Source organism: Papio anubis, chromosome 1 (genome assembly GCF_008728515.1).
Source record: "Papio anubis isolate 15944 chromosome 1, Panubis1.0, whole genome shotgun sequence".
Classification (NCBI taxonomy): Eukaryota; Metazoa; Chordata; class Mammalia; order Primates; family Cercopithecidae; genus Papio; species Papio anubis.
Genome location: NC_044976.1, coordinates 115,696,946 through 115,724,598, shown reverse-complemented (window position 1 = coordinate 115,724,598; position 27,653 = coordinate 115,696,946). Strand labels below are relative to the sequence as shown.

The window sequence follows — 27,653 nt, the reverse complement described above, 5'->3', positions numbered from 1 at the left end:
ACTTTGCTTTCCTAACAAAAAACGAACTTTTTCTTTATATATTATCTTTTATATTATATAAAAAGATATATAAAAGGTATCTTTTATATATCTTTTTTAATTCTTATGTATTATATATATCTTTTATATTCTTACTAGCTATGCTTTACAAATATTAATAGTTTGCTCAGGATTCTTGCTAATGTACTCAAAAAGTATACTGGTCTGTAATTTTCTCTTGCTATATTGCCTTTCAGGCTATGATGTTAGTGCTATGCTGGCCTCTGAAGTATAGTTGCAAAATGTTCCCTATTGCTCTGTGGAAGAATGATATTTCTTTCTTATTTGATATAATTCACCAATAAGGCCATTTAACTTGGAGTTAATTTTGTGAAATAGCTTTTTATTACGAATTCAATTAATACTACAAATGGCATACTTCTTGCTTTACTTTGACTCAGTTTCAATAAGATTGTTTTAGAAAATCTGTTTTGTCTATGTTATTAAATTTTGCAAAAAAAAAAACCGCTTACAATATTCCATTATTATGCCTTTAATGTATGTGGAATCTGCAATGATAGCCTAATATTGGCAATACCATTTGCTCCTGCTATTGGTAATCTGTCTTCTGTTATTTCTTGATCAATTTAGCTAAAAAGGTTTATCAATTCTGTTGATACTTTGAAAGAATCAACTTTGTAATATTTTCAATTTCCTTTGTAATTGCTTACTTGATGTCTATTTATTAACATATTGCTTAATTTTCAAATATTTGGAGTTTTTCCTGATGTCTATTATTGATTTCTAATTTAATTCCATCAGATCTAAGATCGTGCTTTTTTTGTTGTTGTTTGTTTTTGAGAGACAGGATTTTGCTCTGTTGCCCCAGCTGAAGTGCAGTAGTGTGATCACAGCTAACTGCAGACTCAACCTCCCAGGCTTAAGTAATCCTTCTACCTCACCATCCTGAGTAGCTGGGACTACAGGTACATGCTACCACACTCGGCTAATTTTTGTATTTGTTGTAGAGACGAGGATTTGCCCTGTTTGCCCAGGCTGGTTGGTCTTAAACTCCTGAGCTCAAGCAATCCACCCACCTCAGCCTCCCAAAGTGCTGGGATTACAGGCATAAGCCACTGCACCTGGCCATACTGTGTACTATTTCTAATTTTTTTAATTGACTGTGTTTTATGATCCAGCATATGACTTATTTTGATAAACATACCATGTGCACTTGAAAAGAAAGTGTATTCAGCAGTTGTTGAGTAAAGTGTTCTATAAATAAATATCAATTCATTTAAAATAGTTCATAGTGTCACTCAAGACTTCTACATCATCTTTTTCTGTCTGCTTATTCTATCAATTTAAGAGAAGAATGTTGAAGGATCCAACAATCTTTGTGGAATTATCTTTTTAATAAAAAATTAAAAAGGAATCTCCTTTTAATTCTTCCATTTGTGATTCATACATTTCAAAGCTCTGTTGTTTGATGCCTACACATTTGCTTATGTTTTAATGTTGGGATTATGTCTTTCTAATGAACAGAACCTTTTTTCATTATGAAAGGTCTCCTCTTGTCTCTGACAATACTTTTCATCTTGAAGTATAGTTTAATATTGATGTACTCATTTAAACCTTTCTACACTTGCTGTTTATATATTATGTATCTTTTTTCTCACCCATTTACTTTCAACCTATTAAGTGTGTCTTTTTTAGACTGTGAATAGTTTGGTCTTGCTTTTATGTCATTTTAACTATTTTTGCCTTTGACTTAGAATATTTCATTCATTAAAATTTAATGGCATTATTGATATTACTGGATATAGGTATATGATATTATTTTTTGTTTTCTGTTCGCCATTTCCATTGCTTTTTGTTGTTGTCTTCTATTCCTTCCTGGTTTTTTAATTCGAATATTTTCTAGGCAGGGCGCAGTGGCTTTCACTTGTAATCCCAGCACTTTGGGAGGCCAAGGCAGGAAGATCTCTTGAGCCCAGGAGTTCAAGACCAGCCTGGGTAACATGGAGAGACTCCATCTCTACAAAAAATAAAATAATTAGCCAAGCATGGTGGTGTGCACCTGTGGTCCCAGGTACTCAGGAAGCTGAGATGCAAGGATCACTTAAGTCCAGGAGGTTGAGGTTGCAGTGAGCCGTGATCACACCACTGCACTCCAATCTGTGATCACACCACTGCACTCCAGTCTGGGTGACAAGAGTGAGACTCTGTCCTCCAAAAAAAAAAAAAAAAAAAATTGTAGAATTACAGTTTATTGGTGGTTAAGCTACACGTGTTTGCAATATTTTTCTTTAATGTTTGTCCTACGGATTAATTATGACCTTAACTTTTCACAGACTATTAAGAGTAATATGGTGTAACTTCATATAAAATCCCTTACAATCTTAGAGTTCCATTTCCTCCCTCCCTCTTTTATTCCATAGCTGTATTACATCCATGTATGTTATAAACCCAATATAAAACGCTATGGATTTTGCCATAAGCATTCGTGTAATTTTAAAGAACTTTTGAAAAAGTAATCTCTGTGGTTTCTGATGAGTATTAAACTTTTCTCTTTGTATTTGGCTTTCAGCTGTTTGTTTAGGATCTAATTAGCTCCTTGAAATTCAGGTCTACCACCAAATATAGAAAAAATATAGTCAATATTTCTTCAACTATTTTTTACAGCTATTTGCTCTCTTCATACAAGATTCCAATTATATGTATGATGGAATACTGTCCTACAAGTTTCTGAAGCTCCATTCATTTAAATATTTAATTCTCCTTCTTCACACTGGATAATTTACATTGATCTATCTACAAGTTCACTGACTCTTACCCTTCCAATGACAACAGTCAACACGATGACTTTTTGTTTTAAACACTGAAGTTTTCATTCTAGAATTTCCATGTTATTTCATTTCTGATGAGATTTTCATCTATTTGGTCATTTCGGAAATATTTTCCTTTATGTCTCTGAGCATAGTTATAACAGTTGCTTTAACATCCTTGTCAACTAATGCCAGTATCTGGGTTACCTTAGAACAGGTCACCATTGATTGACTTTTGGGGAAAAAAATGGATCATTTTCCCTATTTTATACATTGAGTAATTTTTAAACTGTATCCTGATCACTGTGATTGATAGGCTTTAGAGGAAGCTGATTGTTATATCTTCTGAGAAGTGCTCATTTTTTGTTTTAAAAAGCACTTAAATTTGTCTGAACTCAAAATCTAACAATGAATCCAAGAGCTATGACAGCCTAGTATATGTATATAATTGGAATCCCAGAAGTGGGGTATGGGGCTCTTACAATACATAAAAAGATATTACATGTAAAGGAACAAAGAATTAAAGCAGATTTCTCATCAAACTACGCAAGCTATAAGATAATGTAGTGACATTTTAAAGTATTGATAAGAAAAAATACAGATGGTCCCTGACTTACAATAGTTTGACTTAGGATGGTTCAACTCATGATTTTTCAACTTTACAATGGTATGAAAGCAATAAGCATTCAGTAGTAACTATACTTCAAGTGCTCCTATGGCCATTCTGTTACTCATTTTTAGTATTCAATAAATTACACAAGCTATTCAACACTTTACTATAAAATGGGCTTTGTGTTATATGAATTGGCCCACTGTAAGCTAATGTAAGTGTTCTGAGCATGTTTAAGGTAGGCTAAGCTATGATGTTTGGTAGGTTAGATGTACTAATGCATTTTCAACTTAGGATGTTTTCAATTTGCAATGAGTTTATCAGACATAATCCTATGATAAGTCAATGAGCATCTGTATTTTTAAAAACAATAACTGAGAATATTTTAGAAAATAATTAAAGCTATCAACCCACAGACCCCAGCAGCTCAAAGAACCCCAAGCAAAATAAATAGTCCCACTCATGCTACCGCCGCAAGACATATACACACACAAAGTAAAACTACTCAGACTCTTCATACGAAACAAAATATGAACAGAAAATTTTAAAGGCAGTCAAATTTTTAAAAAGACCTATTACATATAGAGGAATAAAGAATTAAAGGAGATTTCTCATCACAAACTATGCAAGCTATAAGATAATGCAGTGACATTTATAAAGTGTTGATAGGAAAAACTGTCTACCTAAATTTTATACCCAAAGAAAAACTTTCAAAAATAAAGCGGAAATAGACTTTCAGACTAATAAAAATTAAAAGAACTCACTACCAATAGACCTATACTATAAAAAATGTTAAACGAAGCTCTTCCCACAGAAGAAATAAAACACCTGAAAAACCTGAAAAATCAGAAACCTGAACCTGCAAAAAGACCAACAAAACTGACTGAAATGAAGACAAACAAAAAGGCATTTCTTTTATTTTTAATAGTTCTAAATAACCCACCACCTAAGGTAAAAATGGTAGCAATGTATTATGGATTTGCAGCATAAAACTGAAATCTATAATAACAACAACACATACAAAAAGAGACAAAGAATATTGTTAGCTATAGGCTTTTTGTAGATGCCCTTTATCACCTTGAGAAAGGTCTCTTCTACTTCTGGTTTGCTGCGAGTTGTTATCATGAACAGATGTTACATGTTGTCAGATGTTTTTGCGGTATGTAATAAGATTATATGATGTTTCTCTTTAGTCTGCTGACATAGTGAATTATATTGGTTGATTTTTGAACATCAAACCAGACTTGCATTCTTAGGAAGAAACCCCACTTGGTCATGCTGTATTATCCTTTTTATATATTGCTAGATTTGATTTTGTGATATATTGTTGAGAATTTTTTGCATCTATATTCACATGAGATACTGATCTATAGTTCTATTTTAATACCTCTGTGTGTGTGTCACATAGGATTAATGCTGGCCTCATAGAATACGCTGAAAAATTGTTTGCTCTTCTTTTTTTTCTGGAGAAATTTACATATAATTGATATTAAATATTTGGTAGAATTGGCCAGTGAAGCAACTTGGGTTTGGAGTTTTGTTTTTTCCTTTCCAAGTTTTAAAACTATGCATTTTTTTTAATAGATACAGGTATGATCCTTCCCCCTTCCCTCCCTACTGCACCCTCCTTTTCTTCCTTTCTCTTTCCTTCCCCCTTTCCCTTCTTCTCCCTTCTCCCTCCTTTTCTTCCCTTCTCCCTCTCCTGTTTTGTCCCCTTCTTTTGGAAAAAGAAGTCGGTTTTATTTCTCTTGGCAGAGCAATGCATGAAGGTGACTATCTCCTGATCCCATGTATCTCTTACATAAAGATGTCCTTCAAATATGTCCAGTTATCTGCCACATTTCAGTGTTAGAGAATTGGCAGTTAGCAGATGAAGCAACTCAGGACGATTCTTAAAGACATTTTTGTGGGGAGGAAGTTTTGGGTCAAGTGGAAAAGATGAGACCCAACAATGAATGTTCCATCCTTCCCGGGGAAACCTAAATCCCAAAGGTTTTATAAGGAAAGGCACCTCTCTGAGTGACGTTTGAGAGAAAGAGCCCAGACTTACTGTTTGTATGTAAGGCTGAGGTAGACAGAGGATGGGGTAAGCAATAGACTACAGACTCAAGGCAGAGGAGTGAAACACATATAGTAGAGCTGAGGGGACTGAAAGAGACTAGGGGTCCAAGTCATAAATCCCACTCCTTCCCAAGTCATGAGCAAAAGCTCTCCCTCTGGGACTAGTTTTTCCAGGAACTATCTTCACTCCAGGGCACAGAAAGGACAAACCAGGCAAAAATCTTATGGGTACAAAAGGTTCTGGACAGTTAAAGTAGCAGACCAAGAGAAATAATAAACATTTATGGATCACAGTACTTTTGAAGCCATATGCCATGATCATGGTAGAGAATAAAGCTATGACTGCAATTCCTAGGATCAGGAACCAGGCAAGGATGCCTACTCCACCCATTACTATTTGACCTTGTAGTAGAGGTCCTAGGCAATGCAGTAAGGCAAGAAAAAGAAAAGAACCACACAAATAAAACCATTCTCTGCCTCAGGAGAAGGGGCAGGAAAATAACAAAAATAAATAAATAACCATTCTCTACACAGAAAAATAAAACTCATCTCTATTTACTAATGACATGATTGTTTACAAGGTATATCCCAAAGAATTCATTAAAGTATATTTTAAAGCTACTAGAATTAATTAATGAGGTTAGAAAAATCAGAGGATAAAAAGTCAATATAAAAATCAATTGTAGAAGGCTGAGGCAGGAGAATCACTTGAACCCGGCAGGCGGAGGTTGCGGTGAGGCAAGACCACGCCATCGCTCTCCAGCCTGGACAACAAGAGCAAAACTCTGTCTCAAAAAAAAAAAAAAGAAAAGAAAAGAAAAAAAGAAAAATCAATTGCATATTGCACAACAATGCAAATGTTATTTTTAATGCCACTGAACTGCACATTTAAAATGGTTAAAATGATAAATTTTATGTTGTGTACCTTTCAGCACTTTGTTTTTAAATGAAAGTATCACAAAGTTACCTAGAAGAAACAAAAAGTCCTGAGCCAGCTGAGAATTTAAGTCTTTATTAAAAGTTTTTTAAAAATATCAAATGTATTTATATATACTGACAATGAACAATGGGAAACTAAAATTTAAAATACAAAACTACCAAAATCATGAAATATGTATAAATTTATCAAAATACATGCAAGATCTGTATGCTAAAAACTAGAAACACCAATGGAAAAAAAGTAATTAAATAGATGGAGACATATACCATATTCATGGATTGAAACACTCAATACTGTGAAGATGTCAAATCACTCAAAATTTATAATCTCAATTGAAATCCCAGATTATTTTATAGAAATCAACAAGCTGATTCTAAAATGTACACAAAAAGGAAAAGTAACTAAAAGAGCCACAACAATTTTGAAAAGGAATAAGGTTGGAGGACTCATACAACCTGATTTCAAGACTTTCTATAAAGCCCTAATAATGAACACAACGTGGTAGTACCAAAGACAGACACATAAATCAAGAGAACAAAACAGAATGTCTAGAGTAGACCCACACATACATAATCAACCGATTTTCAACAAAGGTACTATGTCAATTAATGAAAAAGTAGTCTTTTCAACATCCATACGGAAAAAAAATAGACTTCAACTTACACCTCACAGTGTATATAGAATTTAACTCAAAATCAATTATAGACTTAAAAATACAAATAAAGTAAAACTATAATACTTTTGGAAGAAAACTTAAGAGAAAATCTTTGTGATGTTGGATTAGGCAAACATTTCTTAAAATACCAAATGCATGAACCATAAAAGACAAAATTAGTAAACTGTACTTTCAGATTAACATCCATGATTCAAAAGACACTGTTAAATCACTGAAAAGACAAGCCACAGATAGAGAAAATAATTGCAAATGTACAGATTATAAAAAACCTATGTCTAAAATATGTAAAGAACTATCACAATTTATTAATTCAAAAAAAACCAAAAATTTTTAAATAGGCAAAGGATTTGAACAGCTAATTCAAAAAATATGCATGACAAATAAACACAGGAAAAGATGCTCAACATCACTTGTCATCAGGGAATGTAAAATAGAACAACAGTGAGATACTACTACGCATCTATTAGAATGGGTAACAATAATAAAGAGACTCACAATACAAAGTACTCGCAACAATGAGAGGCAATTTTTGGAAAAGAATCTGACAGTTTCTTCCAAAGTTAAATATACACTTAACCTTCGACTCAGTAAATCCCATTCCTATGTATTTATCCAAGATAAATAAAAATTTATTTTCCCACAGAAATCTATAGGCAAATGCTTACAGCAGGTTTATTCATAATCTCCAAAACTGTAAATAATTCCGCCGATAAATATATAAAATGCATAATGGAGTACTGTAATACAGTAAAAAGGAATAAACTACTAATACATGGATAAATCTCAAATGCATTATGCTAAGTAAAAGAAGCCAGCATTCTTAACTGTAGAGACAGAAAAGAGATCAGTAGTTATCAGGGGCTGGCAACAGGATAGGGTAATTGTAAAATGGTAAATGGAAATTTTCTAGGATACCAACATTCTGTATCTTGATCGTGCTGGTGATTACAGGACTATGCACTGTAAAAACTCGTAAAACTATATGCTGAATTTTACTCTACATAAATAATACCTCAATAAACCTCACTAAAAATATCAATTAATTCACAATGATTTTATTCCTATAAGCCAGGTTAGAGTTTCTCAAAATATAGAACCAATGTTTCCAAAATCACCTTTAACAAGGAGTATTTGGCACAAACAACGTAGGATAATGCTCTCCACGCTAAACCCAGTGAATCAGTCCTTCGGGTAGGGCTTGGAATCCTCATTTTTATAAAACACCCTATGTGATTCTAACACATACTAAAGTTTGATAACCTCTTGGCCAGAGTATAAACCAATTTTTTTCTATTTTATTAAATGTGAATTTAAATGTTCTGACTATAGAAATACAGGTTAGAGGTATAAACAAATCACACAATATAATTTGACAATAAAATTACACATTAAGATAAATGTAATCGAATATTATATATTAAATACCAGCATATTTAAACATATTTCTTCTTAAAAAAATAGTAGTAAATAGGTCACTCTTTACACACAAAAGAACAATACATGAAATATAAAGATAAAAGTATATAAAGTCATAAAAATCCAGATGAAAATGGGAATTTTTGTTTTGTAATAACACAGACATAGGAAAGGGTTTCTAAGGACCAAAATCTAGAAGCCATAACAGTGGGGGAAAAAATCCTTTAAATGATTACTTTAACGATAACAAAAAAAATTAAATAAAATATGGATAACATAGATATATATCTTTATAATACATATAACAAAAGATAAATTTTCTTAAATCTACAAACAGCTCAGATCAAAACACCAATTCTAAAATATGGGTGAAACAGCTTCTCAAAAAACAAAGAAATTACTTATAACCTCTTCCTTTAGTTTCTCTTTCTCCCTCTCTTCAACGTCATTCTTTAACCTATTTGAATAGTAAAAGGGAATTTCCTACACCCAATTCTCCATCACCTTAAGTCTCAAGTGTCTCCATGTGTTCTGTACCAAGATTTCCAGAGAGGAGAATTCAGAGTTGTTATTATTTAAAGCCAAAAACGGCATTCAATTTCCAAACAGTAAGTTTTAATTATTAATTTTTTGTCTTAGGAGGATCCATATTAATTCTTTCTGATTCATTATTTAATTTTGTCCTTATTAATTTCCCCCCTTTACTTGGACCATGGAATTAATTGCAATGGCAAAATCCTGGAGAAGGATCACTCTTGCAAAGGAGACACGGTTGTATATAAAGCTCGGATCTGTAGTTTTATTGAGATTCTCAAAATGGAAAAATTATTATTCCCAAGGAATAGTTCTGCCTGAAGCATCCAGTTCTAGACTAGTTCAATATTACCAATTTAGAAAAATAATACGCTTCTAGGGAAATTGTTCATTTTATTAAATTCCAACCCTTCCCTCCAAAACAAACAACGTGTTGCTTGATTTTGCTCACCTCCTCTCCTGATAGGTAATATGCTGCAAGTAGGCCTCCAATAAATCGAATGTTGACTTCAAACACAGACACCTCTGAATTCTGTGAAAAAATATTGAAAATATTCACAAATACGTAATGCTTTATAGTTTTCAAAACATCAATACTTCATTTGTTTTTCACAAACACCCTATGGAAAATATTTTTCTACTTTCTGCATCTTCATTTCTCATGCAACTGCAATCTCTCCTCTCATTTGTTAATGTTACTGAAACCTCTCTACTACTGTCACCACAGCTCCCTAATTGCCAAAATCAACAAGCCATTTTTTACGTACCTTACACAGTACTGTGAAATTATCAAGATATTTAATACTGTTAACTATTGCCCTTTCTCATGAAAGCCTTCATTTCTAGAATTCTGGGTCATGATTCTAGAATAGCACTCTTTACTGGTGGTCCTTTTTCTTATGTTTTAATCACTACAGTATAATTTTCACTTCTCTCTCTCCTCCTGGATTTTAAGTATTTTTCCTAGAATATATAATAAATTTAGGCCGGGCGCGGTGGGTCAAGCCTGTAATCCCAGCACTTTGGGAGGCCGAGGCGGGTGGATCACAAGGTCAGGAGATGAGATCATCCTGGCTAACCGCAGTGAAACCCGTCTACTAAAAGAAACACAAAAATTAGCGAGGCAGTGGCAGGCGCCTGTGGTCCCAGCTACTTGGGAGGCTGAGGCAGGAGAATGCGTGAGAACCCGGGGAGGCCCGAGACTTGCAGTGAGCTGAGATCTGGCCACTGCACTCCAGCCTGGGCTGACAGAACTAGACTCCGTCTCAAAAATAAATAAATAAATAAATAAATAAATAAATAAATAAATAAATTTAAAGGGAGGCACCAAAAAAATGGCAGAATGATGGGATTATTCAATAATAATGTTGAGAAAATTGCCTCCTGGGTAAGAAATTATCATAAATACTAATTTCACAAATATCAAAATGAAATCTAAATTATTTAGAAATAAATGTTTAAAAAATTTAAAAAGTAGAAGTGTTACAATATACATTTCCTTGAGAAAGCAGGTACTTAAGCATAAAACCAACAGTTTTGATACATTGATGACAGACATGAAATTTTTCTAAAATGCAAATTACCTATAAGAAAAAGAATCATGAACAAAATTAAATGGCAAACAGATGGAAACAGCACAAATATAGCAATATTAATAACCTTACTAAATATAGTCTCTATGTTTGTATTTAGATATTGATATAGATATTGCTAGAAATATTCTAACACATGGAAAGAAAAGTAGAAGTGGCAGAGAACATGATCAAAGAATCTACAGAAGATATACAACTAACATAAAAACATTCATAGTTAATTTTAATAAAAATTAAAAGGAAACTGTATTACTCTAAAGTCTTTCCAACATTCATAGGCAGGCACATCATCTGCTAACATATTTCTCCAGTATAGAATTCTTACAATATAATGTAATTTTTTGATAACAAGATCGTCATTCCATCTCACCCTGAAAGCAAACTGCTTAATATTACTTCATATATTCCCAACAACTAACATACTACAGGGCACACAGTAGACATTCACTAAATATGAGGAAGGAAAAAAGGGTGGAAGGGCCTCCATCCCTCACCAGAATAGCAACAATAACATTCCAACCAGTCCTTGCTTTAATACTTACCCTCCTCCCCTACCCTCTATTCAGCATACTATAGTTAAAATGAGCCTTTTAAATCTTACATCAGTTTAGGTCACTGCTCTGTGCAAACCCTTACAATGCCTTCACATTATATTTAGAGTAAAATGACCAATAAGATCCAATATGCTCAGATCCCCTACAACCTCTGACATCTGTCATACTAATATCCCTTGGATTCATTTAACTATATGGGTCTACTTGTTGAACCCAGAATTGTTAAACTTGAGACTCCTATGTCAGTCTTTAGTTACCCTCTTATCTGGATGCTTTCCTTTCACATAACTGAATAAATCACTCTCACTTCCTACAGGTCTCTGAATAAATGTCACCTTATCAGAAATTTTTTCTGACCATCTAATATAAAATATTAATACCAATTGCTTTGCATCATTTCCCTAATTAACACATCATCATCTAACTATATAATCACATGGTAATAAAATAGTTTCATTTGTAAAACGATCTTCCTTCACTACAGAAACAAAAGGTATGAGAAATTCTAGAGGGACAGAAGGGAAAAATGGATAGAGACATTTTTGAAAGAAGTAATAACTGAGAATCTACTAAACTTGATGAAAACATAAGTCTTCAGATTGATGAAACATTATGAATCCTTTAAAGAATAACCCACACATAGATGTATGGTAATAGAATTATGGAACAACAAAGTGAAAAATAAAATATTAAAACAAGGCAAAAAACAGATTGCCTTTTTAAAATTAGACTGAAAACACACTTTGCAATAGTATAACAGAAGCAGGAAAGACAAGGGAACTGTACTTCTATTCTCACTTTTAATATCTATTAAGACAGAGCTGTATATCCACATGTCTCCCCTTGGGTCTCTTCTCAGAAGTGTCACTGTAACAAAGAGTTCTTCCATGACCACCCCATGTAAAATACTAACAGCAGTACCTCACCACTTACACCAATCCCACCTATTCTTCTTTACTACTCTCCACAGCACTTATCATCACCATCTGATGTACTATATAAAACTTGTTTACTGTTTTGCTCCCGACACTAGAACACAAACACAAAAAAGAGATAAAACTCGGCTTTGTTGATTACTATATCCACAGAATCTAGAACAGTGCCTATTGCATTTGATAAATGTGTGCATTTATTTATCTATTACTTAATTTGGAAGTTTAAAATACAACTTGGGATCAACTAGACAACAATGACACATAAAACAAAAGGGGGATAAGTTAAAACATTCTAAAAACCCTTATATGCTTCAGAAGGAGGATCTTACTCTATTGCCCAGACTAGAGTACAGTAGCATGATCATGGCTCCCTGTAGCCTCAACCTCCTGGGCTCAAGCAATCCTCCCTCCTCAGCCTCCCAAGTAGCTGGGACTTATTTTCTGTAGAGTTTAGGTCTCACTATGTTGCCCAGGATGGGCTCAAGTAATCCTCCTGCCTCAGCCTCCCAAAGTGCTGGGATTACAGACATGAGCTACGATGTCTGATCTGAAATTGATTAATTTCAAATACATATATATATATTTATCTGCCTGCTTAGGGTTACCCTTAAAGTTTATATATACTTATATATACTATACTTTGATAAGAGAGTGTGTGTGTGCACATGCCTACTTTGGAGTTACCCTTAAAGTTTGAACATATATATTGTTTATTGTTTTGCTCCTAACACCAGAGCACAAGCACAAAAAAGAGATAAAACTTAGTTTTAATATATTTTATAAATATATATCATATATGTGTGTATATATACATATATATATATTTTTAAACTTCAAGGATATCTCCAAAGTCAATAGAAATGGAAGGTATAATGTTAAACTAGTAGAGGGAAAAAGAGAGATGATGTAATTTAATCCAAAATAAGGAAAACAAACTAAAAGCAAATGAAAAGTACAATCATAACATAGGTAGCAAAACAAAGACGAAAGACCTAACTCCAAATATGTTATCATAAATGTAAATATATCAAACTTAATAGTTAAAAAGACTCTAAGATTGGATAAAAATAACAAAACCCAAATACATACTATATGCAAAATAAGCAGCTAAAACATAATGACATTAAAAGGTTGAAAGAAAGGAACAAAAAGTGACAGTGCTGATGATTAAACTACTTCTCTCAGATTCAAATCCATTCTTCTATACTCTACTTTGATATATGGGATTTGGAACTACGCAAATGCATTTAATTTAGCAGCTGGCTCCCTTTTAGACACTAACAATAGGAGGCTCTAAAAAGACAATACAAGACTGGAGGAAGAAGAGTCTTATTCCCTCCTATTTACTTCTAGTTTCTGATAGTGTCACACCAGCCAGGGTTCACCCTGGCAGTGGCAACTGGTTCCAGAGTACCCTATCACACATACAGACACACAATCCCCAAATCAGCCTCATGGTTTCCTTTACAGATATCAAGCACTTGGCTAGGTGTCTCCTCCTCAGAGTTCTGAGTCCCAGCTCTGACACAGTCTTCCTAAGGTACCAGTAACACCTGGGCAGCACAGGTACTAGTTCTACAGAGCCCAAGCTACTGCATTTTAATGATCCCAACCAACCTCTTCCCATTGTTCTTATAGCCCCCACAGGTGGCAGCTGTTTCCTGTTTCCTAGAGTTAAACACCTCTGGTGATATCACAATGCTCTCTTTTTGCCTTTCTGGTTCCCCATTAGTTGGATAACAATTCTAAACCTTAAATACTCTAGTTAAAATAAATGGTATAGTTCTGGTTCCTGACTGAACCCTGACTGATAACAATTATACACAAGGAAATTATTAGCCATAATAAAGCTGCCCTGTCAATGAATGGGAGTATTGCACATATGCTAATTCTCCCCAAATTAATCTGTAAATTAAATGCAATCCTCATCAAAATTTCCACATAGTTTTCCAGAACTTGAAAGAACAAAAAGCTGAGAACTAAGATAATTTCTGCAGAGAACAAAATCAGATACCAAGATTCAGATACAGACATCAAGCTTCTTATAAAAAAAAAAATTGTAGTTAAGACAATTTAGTATTGATATATGGGATAAATAAAAAAGCCAAAGTTAAAGAATCAACTATAACATGACTAATATATGACTAATGTGGCATATACAAATAGCAGGGAAATAAATGGTACTAGGATCAACTAATAGTGGCCTATTTCACCCTACATTTAAAAAAAAATCAATTCCATTTGGATTAAAGACTAAATACAAAAGCAAAACTTTAAAACCTTCAGAATAAAATATAAGAAAATATATTCGTGATCTAGGAGTATGGCTTTCTTAAAGAAGATATAAAAAACACAATCTGTTGTATAAAGGCTACATAGCTACAGAGAAAAAAAAAAAAAAGACTATATTTCTCAGCTTTCCTTTGGAGTTAGTTGAGGCCGTATTAGTAAACTCTACAAGCAAAACCGGGGGAGACTACCTCCTGAGAAGTCTTCTTAAAGAACAGTCACATATCTTTCTGTCTACTGGATAAAATGCCTGGATCTTTAGGAACCATTTTATACCATGAGGTCTAAGATCTACACTGAAGGCAACAGAACAACAAGACAAATGATCCTAGATCCTCGATGATCAAGGAGCCACCCAAACCAGCCCTGAAATGCTTATCTCTGTGCTTGATTTACATGAAAAAATAAATAAATATCTATCTTGTTTAAGCTATTTTATATTAGGTTTTCTGCCACTCACCATCAAACCTAAACTTAACTGATAATAAAATTTGTTCTCATTGAGATATGTCCAAATGCCACAGTAAAATAAAGGAAAGTAAACCATTTTTGTCTAGTTAGCACCAAGAAAGGCATCAGAGAAGAAATAATTATGGACTTATATCACAATTTAAATAATGAAGAGTCTGTCAGAGAGAAGTACATAAAGAAGTAGTCAAAAGGAAAAGCAAGCACAAATATCACAAAAGATGTGAATATGACAAAACAGTCCACACATCTTTTAGGTGAAGACTGGTGATAATGAAAATAATTGCCACCATTTACTGAGCACTTAATATGTACCAGATTATCTCAAATAATCCTCACAATACTATAATGGAATAGTAATTTTATGACAGGTTTAGAAAGATAAGGAACTTTCTCAAGTCGCACGACTAGAATGCAACTGTGCTGGGCGTGTGATTAACAACTATGCCAAACCTAAGCAGTACCACTTAACCATGCTAAAGTGCCAGAAGAATGGGTGTAGGCCTAACTATGAAAACTCATCGGAGCTGTGCTAATCACTAAACTTATATATATTTTATATATATATATATATATATATATTTTTTTTTTTTCCATTCATGAGAGCTCAACCCTCATGACCTAATCACCTCCCAAAGTCCCCATCTTCTAGTACCATCACATTAGCGATTAGGTTTCAACATATGAATAAGAAAGCACAAATATTCAGACAATAGCAGTTAGATATTGTCTTTTCATGGTCAATCTAAGAGATCAGTTATCAATCATACACTCACCACACTGAAATCAAGGTTGTCTTCAATCCATCTTTGCCCATCTAGGAATTCAGCATGAAGTCCCATGATATAAAGGGTATCCAAAGCATCTACTATGGTAGCACCCATTTGTGAACTTCCTATATTTGGGAGAAAAAAATTATCATTAAAAAGATCACTTTACGCTCCTGTTCTCCTTGGGGGAAAAAAAAAGATTCCCTTCACATTCAGTGTATTTTAATTTCTTATACATAAAAGTAAACTAAGAGTACAAGGACTAAAAATTTAGAATACCCAATATTGTTCACTTTTACATTAGAAATTATATGTATATTAGAAAATATACATAGTTTAATATATTTTACTAAAAAAAGTACTTTAGTAAAAATAGGAAGATAAAAGAAAACTAAAAGCATACTTTTCCTTAATTTTCTGCCTGGTCAGAATATGAGATATCTGTATACTTAACCAAGAAAGGGGGAAAAAAAAAAAGAGGATTAATTCAAGAAAAGGGGAGAGTAGTTCACGATGACAAAGCTAAATAATAAGACAACCGTGTCCTTCTGCTCTGGTCCAAATTCATAGGACGAACAAAACATATATTTTAAAATAATAATAAATGTACAACAGGGCTGGATAACCACAGTGGAAAAAAAAACTTAACAATCCTTAACAATCAACAAGCAGGTAGATCATACTGAAAAAAGGAAACCATCAAACAACATGAGTAGAGAAAATCAAAATAATACAATGTATCCGCTTTTAAGAAAGAGATTATCCTTATCATTAAAAAAAAAAAAAAGTTCCAAGGGGAAGAAAGCAAGAGAGAAAGGGAGGAAGAGAGGGAAGAATTCATTCAAAACCAGCCTAACTGATAATGAAAACATAAGGAATGAAAACATAAGGGAAGAAAACAGGCCAATCTTACTAATGAATGTAACTGTACAAATCCTAAATAAAATAGTAGCAAAGCTAGGTTTGTTTTGCTCCTAATAGAGTAAAAAATCTAGTAGTACAGCAAAAAAATAAATATGAAGGAGGAGATGGGTTCTCCCCAATCCCATAAATGCAATTATTATTTCTGTCCTATAAAAATTCAAACGATCCACACAGCTTACTGCCTGCATTAACATGGCTTTACTATTACATTGTCTTCAACAAGGTGAATTTACTGTTCCAGGAGCTCTTGCCCAGAAAGCTAAAAGTTGCCAAAAAAAATTTATTGTTCATTCCAAGAACTTCCTGAAAGACCCATCAACTCTTCAACAGAAAGTACCAAATGATGATTTATACCCCAAACTTTGAAAGGCTACAACTCCAGTGAGGTAGTGATCTCCCTACCAAAGTAATAATTAACAGCTTTGTCTTATCAACAGGTTTTCCTGGTGACATTTTCAGAGCCAGCATTCAACATTACTTAGTTCACATTTTCCATTTACTATTCTCTTCTTTTCTTTCTTTTTCCATTCCTCCTTCTACTGCGTAGAAATTGTTTTCTTCCAATGATTTAAAGCTACATAAATTTGTTCTTATGATGGTTGTCCTTAATTTACGTGCCATTTTCTTGTTCATGTGTTCCTAATAATTTCTTCAACTTATCAATACATCTATCTTCTCTTAGCTAACAAGACAAGTACTCCAACACACTCTGATAAATTCCTTGGTCTTCTCCCTGCTCAGTTCCCTTCATGTTGATATTATCTAGAAAGTCAATTATGTGTTATTATGTCCCTCGGCTTTTTATTGCGATAAAAATGGTATCAAGCCATTTAATCACTCATATATCTCTATCTCTTGCATAACTTCTTGAATATGTATCTCTTTTAATTTTAGCATTTCATCCAAAACATTTACCAAACTTATTTTAAATCCTTGAGACTACTGTTTGTGTCCTTATTTTAATTTTTGTAGATAGTTCTGCTCCTTCAGTTATCTAGTTATTTATTTAGTTCTCTAAGTACATATTTCTCTAAGGTATTGACTATTCTGGAGTGGAAAAAGGCCTGACCCACCTATTCTGTACCAGTCTCGGTTAGTTCCACAAGGTGCCATGTGCTAAAGGGCTCAAGGAAGAAAAGTATAAAATTGAAATTACTGGCTATTATCATGATTGTTTACCTGGACAAGTCAAGATTTGAACAGGAAAAAATGAAAAAGCCTAACACTATTCTTGGGTCAAAGAAGCAGCAAAACATGGCATCGCAGAATATATAAAACATCATAAAAATTTAGTATGAGAGCATGGGAATCAACTAAAGCAGTTCTCACAAAAAAACTTAAAATATTTATACTAGTTAATAAGAACAAATGAAAATAACTGAATTTAATATTCTAAGAAAGAAAAAACAAATTTGAGCAAAATAACACAAGAATGAGAAAAACTAAAGGCAGAAATGGATGAATTAGAAATGAAGAAAATTATTGAAATAATAAATTCAAGAAATGGTTCCATGAAGAACCATACAACGAATCTACCATTAACCTCATTTTTAAAAGGTAGACGAAACACAAAGTAATAAATAAAAATGCAGCAACAGACAAGCACAGAGAAAATTTTTTAAAATTATAAAAGACCCGTTTTATTCATATATTCACAATAAATTTGATCTTTCTCAAGAAATACTATTTTTGACTTATGAAAGAAGAAACAGAAAATCTAAACAAAAAGACTGAAAAACAGATGAAATAAGTTTTTGAAGAGCTACCCGCTATCAAAATACCATACTCTGGAAGTTTCATAGAAAGAATACTACTCTAATTTTAAGGATAACTCCTATTCTATACAAACTTTTATACAACATAGGGAAAAAGATGTTAAAATTCAATTTGTAAATTCTGTATATCGATGAAAAAAAAATCGAATTTACTAAGAAACATACAACTACACCTGATCTCATTTGTGAACACCAAGCAAATATTTAGGAGTGGAATTGCTAGGCTATACATTAAGTTTATAAGAAACTGATGAACTGCTTTCCACAGTGTACCATTTTACACTCCCAATACAAGGTATAACAGTTACAGTTGCTCTAGCATCCTTGTCAATATTTGGTATTGTTGATCTTCAAATTTTAGACATGTTAATGGGTGTGTAGAAATATTCCATTGTGGTGTTAATTTTACTTTCCCTGCTTATTGATGTGCTTATTGGCTATTCATATACCTCACTGGGTGGGGAAGTATTTATATATTCTGGATACATCCTTATGTATGTATTTCAAATATCTTCTCCAAGTCTGTGGTTTGTCTTTCCAATTTCCTGATGTCTTTGGGGAGCAGAAATCTTCAGTTTCTATTAAGTCAAATTTACCCACATTTTTCTTTTATACTTGATGCTTTTTGTATTCTAAAAGCATCCTTGCTAACCTCAAAGTCACAAAGATGTTCTCAAGTGTTTTCTACTGAAAGTTTTTTACTTTTAGCTTTTATATTTAGCTTTGTGATCCATTTTTGTACACAATGTTGAAAGAAGAGGCAAAGTTCATTATTTCCCCATACAAATATACAGTTGACCCAGCACCATGTGTTGGAAAGGCTATCCTTTTAATCACTGAATTGCCTCAGCATCTTTGTTGAAAATCAATTAACCATGTATGTGCACTTCTATTTCTATTCTTTTCCACAGATCTCTATGCCCATCCTTATGCTAAAACCAAGCTGTCCTCAATTGTAGCTTTACTGTAAATTATAAAATCAGGTAGTGCAAATCCTTCAACCTTGTTTTTTTTAAAAAAAATTACTTGACTATTCTAAGTGCTTTGTATTTTCACAGATTTTAGAATCAACTTGCCAATTTCTACAGAAAAGTCTAGCGTCATTTTGATTGGACTGCTCTAAATTTAAACATAAATTTAGAAAGAATTAACATCCCAATAATATTGAGCATTCAAATTCACGAACATGGCATTTCTCTCCATTAAGTCCTTTTAAATTTCTCTCAAAAACAACATAAAGTTTTCAGTATACAGATTCTGTACATAGTTCGTCAAATTTATACACATACAGTTCATATTTTTTGATACTACTGCAAATAACTTTATTTTTTAAACTGCATTTATAATTGTTTGTTGCAAGTATACCAATACATATAATTGGTTTTGCATATTAAACTTGTATCCTATAACATTACTAAATTTGTTTATTCTAGTACCTTTTTTTTTTGGTACATTCCCTAGGATTCTCTCTATGGGCAATTATGTTGACTAAAAATGTAAAGATAGTTTTACTTCTTCATTTCCAATATTTATTCTTTTTTTTTTTTCTTTCTCTTTTTTCTGCCTTAGTGCACTGGCTAGGATCTATGTACAATGTTACATAAAAGTGAGAGAGTAGACACCTTTGCCTAGCTTGCAATCTTAGGGGAAAGCATATAGTCTTTCAATATTAAGTATGTGGGGTATACTTTGCATTTTTTGCTTATTGTTGTTGTTTTGAAATTTTCTTTATCAAGTTAAAGAAATCCCCTTTCTAATTTAGTGTGCTGACAGTTTTTATCATGGATGGTTGTTAAATGTTATTAAATGCTTTTTCTCTGACTCCTGGGATAATCCTATGATTTTTCTCTTTTATTATTCTGATATCTTAAACTACACTAATTTCCAAATGTAAAACCTACCATGTATCTCTATGATAAACTCCACTTAGCCATAACATAATATACACTCAGCCTTCAGTATTCACCAGTTCCATATCCACAGATTCAACCAACAGTAGATGGAAAATATTTGGGGAAAATAATTTTTTAAATAACAATACAGCAATTTTTAAAAACCAAAAATTTTAAGATACAGTATAACAACTATTTCTATTGTATTAGGTATTCTAAGTAATCTAGAGATAATTTTAAATATATGAGAGAATATGCTTAGGTTAAATGCAAATATTATATACTATTTTATACAAGGGACTTGGGCATCTGTGGATTTTGGTATTCTCTGGGGTCCTGAAACCAATCCTCCATGGACACCAAAGGACAACTCTATTACTCAATAAGATTTACTAAAATTTAGTTAAATATTCTTACGTCTATGTTCATAAGGGATACTGCTCTACAGTTTCCTTTTCTTATAAATATCTTTGTCTAGTTTTGATACTAGGGCTTTAGTGGTGCTCCTAAGAATGCGTTATCCTTAATGGACAAACACCTGACAAGAGTACCTCAAATTACATGAAGCAAAAGTTGGCAGAACTGAAAGAAGTCCAAAATAAGAGTTGAAGACTTCAACATCCCTCTCTCAGTAACCGACAGAACGAGGCAGAAAACCAACTAAGATAGAGACAGCCTGAACAACCCCATTAACCAATGGGATCTAACTGACATCAACAGACCGTTCCACACAAGAACAGCAGAATATACACATACCATTCTTTCTAAGCACAAATGAAAAATTCACCAAGACAAACCTCTGTCAGAAAGCAAACCAAAAGTAATTTAAAAGAATTAAACTTACGTGAAGTACATTCTCTGATCCTAACAGAATTAAAACGAGAAATCTGTAACAGAAGGATTTTTTAAAACTCTAAATACTTCAACTTACTCAAGGAAAATTTTAAAACACTGAATTGAATGAAAATGAAAATATATCAAAACCTCAAGAATGCAGCAAAAGCAGCAGTTAGAAAGTTTACAGTAATAAATACATTAGAGAAGAGGATCTCTGGTCAATAATCTAGGCTTCTACTTCACGACACTAGAAAAACAAGAGCAAAATGAACCCAAATCACGCAAAAGAAGAAAACAATAAAGAGTAGAAATCAAAGAAATGAAAACACAAACAAAATATTACAAAGATCAATGAACCCAAAAGTTGTTTCCTTGAAAAGATCGATAAAATTAATAAACTTCTAGCAGGACAAGAGAGGAGACAAAACATAAATCACTAATATTAGAAATGAAAGGGGATTATTATTACTACAGCTGCCACAGACATTCAAATGACAAGGCAATACTCCAAACAATTCTATGCATAAAAAATCAGTAACTTAGATAAAACCAGACTAATTACTCAAAAACGACAAATTACCAAAATACACCCAAAATGAAACAGATAAACTGAATGGTCCTTACTATTAGAGACATTAAGTTTGTAGTTTAAAAACCTTCAAGAAAAAAAAAAGTTCCAGATGCAAGTGGTTTCTTCAGCCACATATACCAAACATTTAAGAAAAAAATAAAACCAATGCTAAACAATCTCATCCAGAAAACTGAAAAGCAGAAAACACTTCCCAAATCATTTTCTGAGTCCAGCATTACTCTGATACCAAAACAAGACAAAGATAATTTAAGTACAGAACAATATATCTTATTAATATAAAAGCAACAATCTTCAACAAAATATGTACAAATCAAAACACCTTAAGTCAGAAATAACAAAAGTAACTTATTTACATATAAATACACACACATACACACACACACACACACACACCCCTGGAAAATAAAATGTACCCTTCAAAAAGCATTGCAAAATCAAAGAATACTCTTTTTCCAAATTAAAATAATTTCTTCTTCATGCAAAAAGACCTATCCTTAATAAGACTTTCTGTTTTCCAGAACATCTAAATAGAATTCATTCTGCATTTTTTTTTTAAGAGAAAGGGTTTTGCTATGTTGCCAAGGTTAGGGCACAGTGGCTATTCACAGGCATCATGATCATGGTGCCCTGTAGCCTTGGTCTCCTGGCCCCAGGCGATCCTCCTATCTCAAGCTCCGGTAGAGCTGGGACTCCGTGCCACTGCACCCAGCCATTCTATTAATCACTGTTAGAATAATTAGTATCAGTGCTTACATCCAGCAACATTTCCCTCTCCCCTCTCCTGGCTCCAGAGCCAGGCCCTAACTAAGCAAAACAAAAAGAACATGTCCCATCCTCCTAAGTACAGCATTTGGTTCAACAGTGGGCACAAGACCTAATCAGAAACAATAAGAAACAGTGAGTATTTCGATTATATTTCTAAGACATCCAAGTGCTCTCTTCTTTATAGTGTTCTCTTTCCTACAGATGTGGTAGTATGAAGATATGAAGCTTCAAACTGCTGCAGCCATCCTGCTAAGAAACCAGCTTGATTATATTAACAAACAGGAAAACAGAAAAGATAAAGTAAAAAAGCTCAGATAGAATCAGATATACACCAGGAATTCATTCAGCAAGTTTCCTTTTTAGTTTAAGCCATTTTGCAATGGATTTTCTGTTATCTGTACATAAAGAGGACTCTGATGCCAAGAACTAACTAGACAGAAATCAGAGGAGCCCCTATCTCAGTTACCATATAAAAGAATTGTTTAACAATCGAGGGTAACAAAAAGGGGCGTGTTTTAAGTTAATGTTTTCCCTAAAATCTAGAATATTGCAAGCAAAGGTTCCGTATCCACCTATATATTCCTATTCTGTAAAGGTGTACTAAATTTGGGATGTCAAATGAGACACTGAGAACTACTTAACCACCCTTCTCTTAGACTTTTACTGTTTTTTAAAAAAAGAAAAAATCAAAAAATATATTAAAAAGAAAAACTCAAATTGTACTTACTGGTAAGAATTTGAGATACACAACAGAAACAGAGTAAGTAGGAAACAAAGTATTAAACTATAAAAAATAATCCTTTAACAAACTAACTGCATAGCTACAAACACGAGACAAAACATAATAATGATCTATTCCTATGTAGCTTATCTGGCCGGAAAAGTAACTGTAACCACTCAAAAATTTAATAAAAAATAAGCAGCACCTAATTTTGACTACTGAAAATTCTGCAGATTTTCTTTTCCTACCATTTCACTATAATTTTCTTCTCACAATAGATGTTTTCCAAGTGTCAAATTAATTTTCTTCTATCTTTAAAGTTTACTAAAGCAGCAGTATTTATTTGGTAAACAGATAGGACCAGTATCTATTTGATAAATATTAATACATTAGATGTTCTGAGAAATATCATTTGAAAAAAGTAAAAAATTAACATCCAATTTTTATTTTCAATACATTTTTATATTTCAATCCTTTTAAAAGGCTCACAATTTACCATTGAGTTTAACATAAAAGAATAGTTACTTGAAGGGAGGTTCTAATTTTAACTGACTATTAAATTTAGTGTCTTTATTGCACTAACGCCTCATACTGTGACATCCACAAAGCAGTAAGAACTTTCCAGTCCAAAACTTTGCTAAGAAATATATTTTATTTCATTACATGATGGCTGATAAATTAAATATCATATTATGAAGTCTCTGGTAGTCACTGATTACCTAGAAGAAACTTTTTTCCTTTACTCCTCTACCACAACATTTTCCAAACCCAACAGAAATTATTTTTTAAGACATTTTCTTTTTTGACCAAAAACAAGCAACAATGAACAAATTATAAGAAAAGTCACAGCATTAGAAAAATCCTTCCCTAGTGTCAAAAAGAAAATTGCTGTTATTTGAATTACTGTGATGGTTTACTACAGGTAATAAAGAGAATCAGACTGCATATAACTAGTTTGTGTCTTTTTAGCCCATTAAAATTTTCTTGCCTTCATCTATCACTACTTAAAAGACAATCATCAAGTCACATCAAGAAGCATTTAAAATGAGGGAAAGGAGTGAAGACTACAAAGAGTAGCTTAACAATTCTCAAGACTTACCTCAGGGTTTAGTAAAAGTTGTTAAATTAGTTGAGTAAGTTAAACTGGGAAGTTTTATAAGTGAACTGAGCTCAAGGAAAATAGGATGAACAAACTCAAGATGAACACAGCGCTTCCCCAAACCTCCATTCACAGAATACATTGTTAATTTTTCCTTAGGAACTGTGAATGTACAACATAACCCACTGAATTCAGTAACCCAATCACCCTGGGTAGGTCACTTTTTAAAAAAATGTACATAGAACTACAAGAATTTCCTATCCTTCCCCTCTTCCTCTGTAACATGAATATCAGAATAGGTATTGTGTTGAAGAAAAAAATGACAAGTAGGTGCCTACCTTTCCTGACACTAAAGAAAAAAATGCCAAAAAAAAGCTTTTAAATACTCACATAAATGACTAAAGCATCCATATGTAAATGGAAAATCTACCACATATATGTGTACTCGAAAGCAACTGGAACTTAATCGTGACTGACACTTGCAAAAATCATACATGTTTCTTCAAATTATAGTTCCACAGAAATACTCCGATTTTAGAAAGTACTTTGAAAAGTTACATCTTGTTTTAAAAGATGGAAGTAGAAAATGGAAATAGTAATTAGAAAAAGTAAACTTACCAAATATGTTAGGGGAGTGTCCTTTCCTTGCAATAGGTCTGAGTTCATTATGTCCCCACCCATATGTCCTATAGTTATCCCAAGCATGTTTCATCATCTGAAAAGAGAAAAATTATAATCCATCAAGTTAAATTTTTCACAAACTGTTTTTTTATTTCATATAATTTTGGGTTCTATTACTATATCCTTGCCCATTCTTCTAGATCTACATTAGTATATTATTCAATTAACATTTGTATCAGTATGAAAACATACATAACTATGTTTAATATCATCTATATGACAGGAAAAAATGGGTATAATAGACAAGTCCTCTTTCTTCATGAGGTACATATCTGTTTGGCATTCTTTCCTTTTGAGAAATGTTAGTTTTTTTGGGAACAGCTCCCTTTCCTCACATATGACAGAGCTGTCAATCAAGAGGCTCTGCTTCTACCATCAATTAACTCAGTCTAGCTAGAAAACCCCTTATCCTTAGACCAGAGATGAACAAACTAACTCTGCTGTTACAGCACAAAAGCAGTCCCAGATAATATGTAAGAAAATGGACATGGTTGTATTCAAATTAAAATTTATTTTTATTTATTTTTGTTTTGTTTGAGATGGAGTCTTGCTCTGTCACCCAGGCTGGAATGCAGTGATGCAAGCTCAGCTCACTGCAAGCTCCACCTCCCGGGTTCACACCATTCTCCTGCCTCAGCCTCCTGGGACTACAGGCGCCCGCCACCACGCCCAGCTAATTTTTTTGTTATTTTTAGTAGAGACGGGGTTTCACTGTGTTAGCCAGAATGGTCTCAAACTCCTGACCTCGTGACCTGCCCGCCTTGGCCTCCCAAAGTGCTGGGATTACAGGCGTGAGCCACCGCGCCCGGCCTAAATTTTATTTTTGAAACAGACAGTAAGCAGAATTTGGCCCACAGGTTGTAGCCGTCAACCCCTGCCCTAGACAAAGTGAGTGGATACATGTGATTCAAGTAGGAACAATTAAGTTCTTTTTACACATTGTTATAGACACCAGGAGATAGAAGGACTTTTTTATTCTGCAATATCATGATCTGCGTAATATATAAACCTAGAGCTGATAATGGCTCTCTGCCAACATGGAGAAACTAGCAAAAGGAAAGAGAGACAGATGCTTAATACTCACAATAATATCTACAGGCTTGGATTCAGCCAAACTCGAAGCTCTTGTTTAGAGCCATTAAACCAATAAATACTATTTGTATTACTTAGTTTAAGCTGAGTGTTTTACAACCCAAGGAGTTCTGAGCTACACAATAGCAGAGTATTTAATTATATATCAGATGAATTATATAATAGCAGACTGTGGTGTACCAAAAATCTATTCATTTAACAGCATACTATTCATTAAACATTTCCCAACTTGCTTTATGCAGCCAGCATTAATCAGACACCAAAATCAGCAAAGATATTACAAGAAAACTCAAGACCAATGTATCTCAAGAACACAGATGCAAAATTCCCTAACAAAAATTAGCGACATCTAAGAAGGATACTATACCGTAACAAAGTGGAGTTTAACCCAGGAATATAAGACTAATTTAACATCCAAAAACCAATGTAATTTACCATGTTAACAGAATAAAGGAAAAAAAATCATACAGTCATCTAGAGACAAATGAAGACAATGCATCTAACAAAATTCAACACTCATTCATGATAAAACTCTCAGGAAACTAGAACTACAAGGAGACATCCTCAACCTAATAAACAGCATCTTTTAAAAACCTACAGTTGACACAACATAGTTAATGGCAAAAGACTAGATGCTTAACCCCTAAAGTTGGGAATAAACCTAGTATGTCCATTCTTACCACTTATTTTCAACAATGTATTAGAACTCCTAGCCACTGCAGTACGACAAGAAAAAAAAAAGGTATAAAAATCAAGAAGGAAAAAGGAAAAGTACCTCTTCAAAGAAGACATGACTATGTATAAGAAAAATCACAAGCAATCTACAAAAAAGCTGTAAGAATAAATAAATAATTTATTTCAGTAAAATAACAGGATAAAAGTTCAGCAAACTAAAACATATTTCTATATGCTGAGTTCTGTGAGTACTTCTGGGGAATCACTGAGCCTGAGGATCATCTGGGGGTCCCCTGAAAACACATGGTTATCCACCTGAATTATTACGTATTTGAAAAAAGTATTTCAGTACATTGTAATGACATCTGAAAAAAAGCAAGTCAGGCATCTGAAAAAAAAAAATCTATCACTGTCTCTCCCAGCACTGTCTGAAGGAAGTGCCTTAAGTAGTCTACATATAAAACAGACACTAGACATGAGGTAAAATCAGAGCACAGCTCTATTTCTACTCCATCAAGGTCAAGGTTTTATAATAATTCATAAGGCTAAGCTTAAAACATCTGCTGTACCTTCCATATCCATTACTAGAATATATCCAAATAGATATTTGATTACTTTAACTAAATTTATCTTACTTTATAATAATTAAACTTTCTCAAATATTGTTGGTACAATTACACTCTGATAAAATATTTTTCTTCATAGGCAGTATAATCACAAACTCCAACCAGAATTTTTAGGAGTTCTAATTAACAAAGTTTAACTCAAATATTCACTAGATGTTTCCCATCTGGTATCCTCTTTACTTTTAAGTAATTACAGAATAACAAATTGAAAGACTTCTGAGGCTAAATAAATTTAAAGAAGTTTGAAATCAATTCTTTCCCATTTTTCAATCCATGGAGACTTTTTGGAAGGAATGTGTTTTTAATCTACAGTATAGTTGAG

At 33.1% G+C, this 27,653-nt stretch overlaps 1 protein-coding gene across 3 annotated transcripts in view; it reads right to left on the bottom strand.

The window, feature by feature from the left end:
• The window catches only part of MAN1A2 (mannosidase alpha class 1A member 2), a 168,260-nt gene that overhangs the window by 104,721 nt on the left and 35,886 nt on the right, over positions 1–27,653 (bottom strand). For all 3 annotated transcript variants that reach the window (XM_017946193.3, XM_017946194.3, XM_021922698.2), the window contains 3 exons: positions 24,876–24,972; positions 15,659–15,777; positions 9,496–9,576 (listed from right to left, as the gene is read on the bottom strand). In XM_017946193.3, the coding sequence (XP_017801682.1) occupies positions 9,496–9,576; positions 15,659–15,777; positions 24,876–24,972 (297 nt within the window). The remainder of the gene's footprint in view (positions 1–9,495; positions 9,577–15,658; positions 15,778–24,875; positions 24,973–27,653) is intronic.